The sequence below is a fragment of the Diadema setosum genome, chromosome 9 (genome assembly GCF_964275005.1).
Source record: "Diadema setosum chromosome 9, eeDiaSeto1, whole genome shotgun sequence".
Lineage (NCBI taxonomy): Eukaryota > Metazoa > Echinodermata > Echinoidea > Diadematoida > Diadematidae > Diadema > Diadema setosum.
The window spans coordinates 4,406,423-4,416,519 of NC_092693.1; the positions used below are offsets into that span (position 1 = coordinate 4,406,423).

Genomic DNA, 10,097 nt, shown 5'->3' on the forward strand with positions numbered 1-10,097 from the left:
GGTGTCCGATGTTCTTGTAAACCTGACGTCCGATACAACGCAGTTGGAAAGTTCTCAGGCTCTGCAAGATGTTTCTAACATCATAACCAGTGTCATCAGCGTGTCTGCAACCCCGGAGGTAACCAAATTTGCCTTTTTTCTTTCATAAGGTGAATTCGACCATTAGCTGTAAGTTCTATTATCGTAACGTTTATTGGCATTTTCTTCATGACATTTCTCATCGGGTATCTAGTGAACTCGCCGGTGCGGACGAAAGCCGTATCTGAAGAATACGCGTTTACGTACGTCACGTCACGTCACGTCACGTCACGTCACGTCACGTTACGCCACGTATAGAAATCCTTGAACTGCATTTGCCAACGGTGTTCTCAGAATGTCACATGTGTAGCTATATTCAAGAATCGGGTACAGTGTATGCAATTAAGGGTACCTCATAATGAACGTTCTGCCGTGTTAGATGTGTTAGAAAATACCATTCCTTATTGTAATAGCAACAACAATACGATGGCCCCAACTGATCTCGTCGCACGCAATGCCAACAAAAGACTACAATGCGCGTCAGAACAAGCAGACAACAGGGGAATGTTAAACGATAATAATTATGCATTGCCACTTTTCATCACGAGGTTGAGTTGCTATACAGGCACACCATTTCTCTTTGTTCTCCTTTACCCAGGTGGCCAAAAATGTCATTGACGCGGTCGACAACATACTGGAACTTCCGGAAAGTACGTTTCAGGAGGCCAGCAACGATGCGGCTGCTGATGGTGATGGTGGGAGTGACAATGTTGCAAACAACATCCTCACTTCAATCAACACCCTGACCGCAGCTGTCCAGAACAATTCGAATAAGAACTTCACGTACAGTGGCGACAACATCGTGGTTGCCGCCGTCAAGGTGAATCGCGCGACCTTTCCCCTCACGGCAAAGGTTGGGTCGACACCCTCACCAGGAGACCAATTTAACTTCACGGCCAATAGTGTCAGTCCCGTCACAGCGAACGACGCGGCTTCGGTGTCTCTCCCGGAGGCCATTCTCGACTTAGTACCTGGTAATATTAATTTCTTTTTAGGTTTATTTTTTTAGATTATCTTCGCCAAGCATTAAAAAATATCCAGAGCATACATTAAGACGAGAAGGTACAAAATATAAAATACATAATTATATGGAGGACGTAATCAAACAACATACAATTTGGAATGATGTGACGGTATACGAATATTAGTAAAGGCAACGCAATTGGTGGGAGCAAGAAAAGAAAGAAAAAAAAAACCACTGTGAATAGCTGATTTATGTGCTACGAACCAACTTGCATACCTTTATTAGAATATGAAATATCAGTTAGGCCTATATTGACAGGGCAAGACAATTTAAAACAATACAAACATAATCACAAGAAAAACTCAAAGAGCTCAGGATGTTCATTACTATTAAAGAAAACAACAGAAAAACACATAAAATGTGAGTCACTGCCAGAAGATTAGTTTACGTATCCCCAATTTGTTTTGTATAATAGAGAACAACCAGGACGTCGCCATTAGCGTCTTCTTGCTTGACTCACCGAAGCTGTTTCAAGACACACGGAACACAACTTCATCGCCGGTGACGGAGGCACAACCCTTTGTGGCATCCTCTATCCTGTCAGTGACCATAGAGGGCGCCAAAATCTCTGGTTTGCCGGATGACACACCGGTGACATTGCAATTTCCTGTTAATCAGGTAAAGCTATAACACTACAATACATGTAATCGTGTATTCGCATGAAAATAAAATGATTATGCCTCATGTGAGCATTTAGGCAATTTCTGGTTGTTTTTTTTTATAAGTCACTTACCACTGCCGCAAACGACGTAACTCACAAACCACAGAGATGAAGAAATATAAAGGAGAAGGCCAGCAATATCACCAGAGTATACAACCATATCAAAAGGGACGTTACAAAGTTTAGTTCACATTGTCGGTGTCAAGAAAATAATTTCGACCCAGATGGTGTTCATGACTAAAGACTATGCGCACTGCAACTTGATAATGAGTTTGTCTTCTGCTCTTTTTTTTTTTCCTGTGAATGATAAGAACGTATACCAATCACATGCTAGTAATAATTCCTATAGTTTATGAACAAAGGACTACGATGCGTTATAACAATCATATTTAGACAACAGGGGAATGTCAAAGGACTCCGTTTTATACACATATTATATATTTAGTATGATTCCCCTACAGGGCGGGCGCAGTGTTTTCAAAAGTGTGGGGGCCCACTTCCGGGTTTCATGAGCTAACAAGCAAAAAAAAAAAAAAAAAAAAAAAAAAAAAAAAAAAAAAAGGTCCTCAGCCCATCTCTCCCCGTCCACTTCCGGGTTTCTTCACCTGACACGCTAAAAAAAAAAAAAACGTCCTCAGCTCATTCTCTCCCCTTCCATTTCCGGGTGTTATAAAAAAAAAAGGTCTTCAGAGAAAACACATAACATTACCGCCGCCATACTTCAAGATCTCTATCTATTTCTATTTTAGTGCCACTTACGTACTTCCGGGTTGAAAAAAGTGTGGGGGCCCAAAGTGATGACACCTTATAATAATGTATTCCTTTGTATGGTGCACAAAAAGTGTGGGGGCCCGAGCCCCCACTGCCCCTTCGGCTGCGCAGGCCCTGCCCTATTCCAGCTCTGTGCATGCTCTGAGTTTCACCTCCTGATTCAAGTAATCTTTACCACCCATGTGGTATAATCAGAAGTCAATGATTACAAACTGACGAACTGTATACACCCTCGACCTCTCCGTGATCTTTCATTCTTCCTAGAGCTACGTCACAAGCAACCAATACAACGCTCGATGTGCCTTCTGGAACGCCACGGACAATGGAGGGGCGTGGTCACGTGAGGGCGTGACGACACGGAAGACATCCGATAACGACGGGTTGATCATATGCGACAGCCACCATCTTACCAGCTTCTGCGTCCTGATGGTAAACTTGTACTGCTGTTTTCGTTGCCATGGTATTTATTTTAAGTATCATTTTACTATCGATAACATAACGATGAAATGGATGGTTAGCTAAGGAGGATGACGATCATATTCTTTGTTTGTCCTTTTTTGTTAAGATATTTGTTATTATAATGGAATTCGTAATAATCACTATCTCTTATCTCTATTATTGCTGTTATCCAAATCGTCATCTTTGTGACTCAGGCAACATACATAAGAATTGTTAAAGATTATCGTTTTAAAATACGATTGTTACCATTTTCACTGGCTATGGACGTTGCAGCGATTGTAAAGTTCTATAGTCATTACTAAGATTCATGCACGTTGAAAGATCAAGAAGAACATTCACAAAGTTTTACATCATCATGAATGCCGTAGAACAAAGTTTTTGTAATTTATCAGTGTTTGTGTCCATGTTTCGATAAAATTTAGAACTGTTTAATGATAAAGAGTACATTGTGTGCATATCGTAGAATATAATGTAGCAATTTGTTAATTGTTCTGATTATTTTTTAAATCAAGAATTAAAAAGACAGACTCTACGTCTAATTCTGAATGACTATGTTGACCAGTAATAGGAAAATCCCGTGAAAAACTACAACAAACACACACACATACACACACACACGCACACACATACACACACACACGCACACACACACACACACACACACACACACATACAAATTGTAAACTTACTGTGAGTTAAAGACATACAACATGGTTGTAAATACGAAGAAAACTCTGCGTATTTACCCCGTAATTGGCTAAAACAAGCCATAATGGGTGATGTGACGAACCTTAAATGGGCATGAGCAATGCTGGATTAAGATTATTCTGGGCAAAAAGACAAAGTTGAAAGTCGCTCTGTGTTCAATGTAGATCAATATTGAAGTATACCTGAATATTTTGCCCTGTCTCATGTGATTTCCGAAACAGTTAAGTTGGTTTCAACCACACAATTATTGTAAGAATTAGACAAAGGAATTATGCCATTTCCTCACATCACTATTTTTCATTGGCTTCTACATCAAAATATCAAATCAAATATATTTTTGATTCAGCTCAATTCAAACTTTATTTTTCACTTTTTATTCAACAGATTGCACGAAGAAATATGTGAAATTTGAGATGCATTGTATGGAATGATACACAAGCATCAAAGAGTCACAACATATTCATGTCTGTAGTCAGTACAAGAAGAGGTATAATATATAGAAACATATTTATACATTCTGCACAAAAAAAAAATGGAGGTATCCACTTAAAAGACTTTATCATGCTTGAGCTATATGTAAGTACCTCAGAGGGAATGGGGAAGAGGGGATAAAGAGCTTATAACTACAAAGAATACGGGAAAATGAGGAAAGAAAGAAAAAAAAAGAAAAAAAGGAAAAGTAAGTGGTAAAAAGGGAAACAGAGAATAATGGGGGAAAGAGATGAGACAGTATAAACTAAAAAGAGCCAAGATCAATGCAAATACATTAAACGTCAAAGCCCACAGAGACTATTAGACATAGCAGGACATCTGCAGTATAGCGTATTTAAAAAGCGACTCAATGGCACAGAGAAGTCGAGATATATTTGATAGATCATCACTACCTCAAATTTAGGTGTGGATTATCACCTACTTTACCGTTTCGTGGAAACATGTCCAAATGCAAAACACACACACACACACACACACACACACACACACAAACAAACAAACAAACAAAACAAACAAACAAACAAAAAACAATCAAAACTTTCCTTTAAAGTCTTTGTTTTCGTTTAATGAAACTCCTCCCCATCCGTCTCTTTGTTCTCAATCTATATTCAATAATTAAAGTCAACGTACAATCATGGAGTAATTCTTTCCTCTCAATATTGTCGCCATGACAGGACACGCAAGGAAATCTCGAATCCCGCGCCCTGTCAGTGATAAGTCTGATTGGGTGTATCTTCTCTGTCGTCTGCCTGGTCATCACGTTAGCCATTCTCCTCGGAATCAGGTTGGTTTCCATGGTTACATGTAGGGATTGTATAGATTTGGTTGAGACGGGGCTTCAGGTTTCCAACTCTTTTGTGTGTGAGATGATGGGAAGCTGATATAGCTCTCATAAAAAGTGACAAAGACACAATCCTCAAGAGAAATTCAAAGTTAAAATCGGCTTTGAAACGGCTGAGATGTATAAGAAAAGTTGGGAACCTCCTATAGGACTACTTTCTTCCACTTTTTCTTGGGATATCTCAGTCATTTCATTACCGATTTTCGTCTAATAAACTTTGAATTCCTCTTAGAATTGTTTGCTCTTTGATATTTCACGAGAGGTGTCTAATCATCCCGCAAAAAAAGTTAAAAACTAAATCCCTCATCTCAACTAAAACTATACAATACCTTTAACATTTAGAGCTTAAGAAGCCCAGAGAAATTGCAATTTGTGAAATTATGAAATTCCTCCATGACAGATTTAGCACTGTTTCTTTCGGTCCTTCGCTCCTCAGGAAATAATTCCAATTGCACACCCTCTCAGTACATATAAGCCTACTTGTTTACCATACTATTCTATACTAAAATGTACTATGCCACACTATATTATACTATTCTATACTATGTGATAGTGCATATTATACCATAAACAATATATACTATGTGCTATACTATGATATACGTAGGTTCCTACTATACTAACAGTATTATTATCTACTGTACTTTGAATACAGGAAGATCCGCAAGAAGCAACCGAACCAAATCCTGATCAATCTCTGCTTTGCTATGCTCGGTCTCTATCTCGTCTTCGCTGTTGGTAGCGATAAGAGTCACTGGGGACACGGATGCACCACGGTCGCCATTTTGTTGCATTTCTTCTGCCTTGCCTCGGTCACGTGGATGGGGGTGGAGGCATTCAACATGTACCTCATGTTCGTGAGAGTCATGAATGTCTACACCTCACACATGATCCTCAAATGCTGCATAGTCGGCTGGGGTAAGCCGCAATCATACATTCCCTATACATGGCGTTTTGAGCATTGCTTTATTAAACTTGCGTGTGAAATATCATAAATCTGTAAGCATCTTCAAAATGACAGATTAAAGGCTGCTCCATTTAATAGATAATGAATAACTTAAAGTGATGACAAGCTGCCATTATGATAGATAAAGCAGAAAAAACTGTGATTTCACTCGTATCTCTCATTATCATTTTTCTCTCCCTCCCCGCAGGAGTACCACTTGTCGTCACCGTTGTGTCCGTTGCCTCCAAATGGTCGGCGTACCAACACAAAACTTAGTAAGTGAGCGATGGGTTTATCGCAATCATGCTGAATCATTCACAGTCACACATTACCGACGCATTGATCAACAGAAATACTCGTCAATTGAGTAGTAAAACCAAACATGACCAATTATGAATATTACTCATGAAAATATCATTATAGTGATGGCGATAATAATAATAATAATAATAATGATAATAATAATAATAATGATAATAATAGATAATAATAATGATAATGATAATATCAATAACATTGATAAAAATAATGATAATAATAATAATAATAATAACAAAAGAATTAATATGTATACAGGGCAGGGAAATCATAGTAACTGGGTAAAAAAGAATTTCATTTCAAAGAAAGAACAATAACCATGCAACACATCATCGTCACAGCTGTTTCTTAATAAACTTTATTTCTCTCTCGATTGGCCCAGCTGTTTCGTGGAACCAGGACTGGCCTTCTATTTGGGCTTGTTACTTCCTATCGCGGTCATTCTCGCCTTCAACAGCGCCATATTCGTAGTCGTCACCTACAGACTGACCTGCGGTCGAAAGGTTGTCTCAAAGGCAAGCGCGCTGGAAAAAGACGGTGATAAACTCGCCAGGATGCGCGCCGAGGTCATCCGCCGCGCACAGAACGCAATCGCCATCGGTACGCTTCTTGGCCTCACGTGGGTGTTTGGCTTCATGGCTTTGGGCGGTGCCCGTTCCTTCTTCAACTACATCTTCGCCATCTTGAATTCTCTTCAGGGAGTTTTCGTCTTTCTGCTCTTCGGGATGAGACAACCGGAGGTTCGGGACCTGCTGAAGGCAAAGAAGGGCCACTGTATGAGTCGGGCTCGGGGAAGCGCTGGCGGAAGACGGAAAAGTAGCGGCTTTGATGTTAGTACCTTGCCTCGCATGACAACGCGTTCTTCTGACGTCACAATGCTATCCTACTCGAAAAAGCCGTCCATTTGTGCCGAAATGAGTGACGGAACAAAGACAACATCCGAAATCTAAAGCCATCAATTTTGTATGACATCGCGGGGAAAAAAAGACAGAATTGGCTAAATGGCGCTAGATTTATTGATGCCCAACAAACGAATGGAAAGTGGCCAATAGCTACAGAAATAGATCGTAGAATCGATTATTTTCATCTAATATCTTTATTCATTCATCACACCATACGTCATGCCACAGGTTATCTACAACTTACAACATACCGCTGTGTATCGTGCTGTTTTAATGTGCAAAGAGCAAGAGTATATAGATAAAGCATTGTGTCGTAACAAGTCATGTGCTGTCATTGTCATTGTGTGTACAATATTGTAAATGCACAGATCTGGTAATCTTGCCATTGTAAGCAACATGTAACTTCTTCTCAACCTGTTCATGAGCCGACACAAAATTCTAAGGTAAACTTATCAGTATATAAGCATCATGTCATTTCCAGTACATAGTAGAATGAATAAATATGCCTATGTAATTCTTTCTTAGATTATCTTTATGATTCATTAAAAAAGACGCACTGTATTATTTCATGCTGCTCAGCAACACTTGTAGGGGCTACTTATACACGTGTACTTTTAGTCAATGACATCAGCAATAGACGTACATAATCTAGCCAAACCTGATTATGTATATAGGGAATTAAGAGAGTATCACATGCCTATATACTGAGTGAGCTCATGTTCTTTTCAGTAAGACCTGGAAGACGCCATGCGATAGTAAAATAAAGTGTGAAAGCTGTGAAAAGGAAGATGGACTGAACCAAAAGAGATGATAATATATACTTATGATTACCTATGATTATTATGTTTCCTTATGGCTCAACCTATATACCCGCTGTGATTGCCCATGTTGAATCTTTGGATGTGTATGCCTTGATAGGCTAGCAATAATGACATGATCAGTTGTCAAGAAGGAATGGACGTTCATATAAGGGCGTGGTCAGTGTAAGTTTGAAAACTCTGTTTGTGGCAGGAAAATTGTTGATTAATCAGTCCTTTTTTCCTCTCCGCCCTGAAGGGTGCCGGGAGAATGTTCCCGGCTTGTCCGTACGTCCGTACGTCGGCCCTTACGTCTCAAAATGTGCGTAACACAATTTTGATTACATGGATCAGATGTGTCAAATGATCAGTATGCATGCGCTGCTTGTATCATGGTCATCATCAATGAACATTGAAGGTCAAAGGTTGATGAACAATGGCCTATGATATCATTCTAGTCCTATGGCATCATCTTAGAAAGATCGATGTTACTTTATCTTGATTTGGGTGAATGATGGAAATGAATCGACAATAACTTAACACTTGAGTTCAAATGACTACACTGAACAAAAATGATACAGAGGTTGATTAAAAATTCGCTTTCAACCCATGGCTTCAGCTAGACTTAATCGTTGTTGATAGTCTTGATAGTTGATATTTGATATAGTTTATATGATGACAGGCACTGGCAGGGATGGAAGGTATAGAAAGGCAACATCAACAACCACTGGCAGGATCTAAACTATAGTTTTCCGATCATAACTCCCACTTGGAACGAGTAATGATTGTGACTTGGAATAATGGACAGAAACTGGGAAATACTTCAGTGGTGCAAAGAAGGTGAAAATCAATGAACTTTCATCTAAATGGAAGTGAAGGGTCATTCTTGCAACATAGCCTGAGAGGACGGGGCGGCATCTCCACATTTTCGTCTTGCAGTCGAAGTACTATAGTTAAAAAATCTATCAAAATGTGCCGCGTTGTTCTGCCCTCTTGCAAAATGTACGTATTTATTCTTCACGACCATGTCTTTTCTACACACTGCACAATATTGCAATGTGCTCCTGCTAGTAATGCAATGACGATAACATTGATGTCAGATAACTTTGCCGTATTGAGTTTATGATTATTCTTCGTTTTTTCTTGTTGATGTTGTTGTTATTGACCAGTGTCTTGATATTATTATTGCGATATTGTATGACCAGTGTCTACATCGTTCAGTTGATAATAAATTGTATAAATTTCTTTTCTTTTATTATATTCAAAATCTTCTCCCCTAATTATTTCATCTTCTTCTCTGACTGAATTTCTTCCTCTTCTACCTTTCTCTCATTTTTCCCTCTTTCTCTGATTTTTTCTTTTTCCTACTTTTCCTTTATTTCTATTTTCTTCTAAGATACATCATTCTTTATACTTCAGCTTTTTTCTTCTATTAGAGCTCCCTCTCTCATTTTTTTCCTCTCTCCCATTTGTTCTCCTTCGTGCGGAGACGTGTGTACGAATGACTTGTGAGATGTGCATATGAGTGGCGTATAATGGGGGGGGGGGGAACTGGGTTCTGACACTCTAAAAAACATCCGAGTTAGTCTGACCCGGAAAAGGGTCTGTTGGGATCACGCTCCGTTCCGGCCAGAAATGACAAGGAATGGGGTCAGATATGACCCCATTCAGAGTCATGAGTTGGGTCAGGGTGACCCCATTCCGGGTCTTCATGACCAAATTCCGAGTCATTTTTGACCTGGAACGGAGTGTGACCCCAACGGACCCTTTTCCGGGTCAGTTCTGACCCGGGTGTTTTTAGAGTGAATATAGGCCTATATACGTGTGAGTTGCATGTATATGAGTTAGTAATCTTTAATCGAAACAGAATGCGTCAGAGTACTAAAGAGAGAACTTTGAATTCAACATTGATCTACTCTACTCGGGACCTTTGTCTTTTTGTTTTGAATATGGGTATAATGCTTAATTGCGCTCAGCAGTTTTGCTGCTTTTCAGCAGGTCCGTATGATATACAAAAAAAAAAAATGATAACAATCAGTACAAAGCAAGTCACAGACACATCTCCCTTAGGCTGTGACGATATGTAAGGCCACGTTGCAG

At 39.4% G+C, this 10,097-nt stretch overlaps 1 protein-coding gene across 1 annotated transcript; it reads left to right on the forward strand.

Annotated features, from left to right (window-relative positions):
* The first annotated feature begins 207 nt into the window (after positions 1 to 207).
* On the forward strand, positions 208 to 7,478 carry LOC140232761 (adhesion G-protein coupled receptor G2-like). Its single transcript, XM_072312876.1, has 8 exons — positions 208 to 258; positions 677 to 1,052; positions 1,518 to 1,720; positions 2,799 to 2,963; positions 4,868 to 4,977; positions 5,690 to 5,952; positions 6,189 to 6,255; positions 6,681 to 7,478. Exons 1-8 carry the CDS (start codon positions 208 to 210, stop codon positions 7,246 to 7,248), a joined length of 1,803 nt encoding a protein of 600 aa, XP_072168977.1. The 3' UTR covers positions 7,249 to 7,478.
* The last annotated feature ends 2,619 nt before the right edge of the window (positions 7,479 to 10,097 follow it).

What these genes read in the sequence shown, in the direction of transcription:
- LOC140232761 (XM_072312876.1), top strand. Translation starts at nt 208, where the DNA reads ATGACATTTCTCATCGGGTATCTAGTGAACTCGCCGGTGCGGACGAAA. An exon ending in CATTCTCGACTTAGTACCTG is followed by an intron (nt 1,053 to 1,517) that starts GTAATATTAATT and finishes TTTGTATAATAG; the next exon opens with AGAACAACCAGGACGTCGCC. An exon ending in CCAGCTTCTGCGTCCTGATG is followed by an intron (nt 2,964 to 4,867) that starts GTAAACTTGTAC and finishes TCGCCATGACAG; the next exon opens with GACACGCAAGGAAATCTCGA.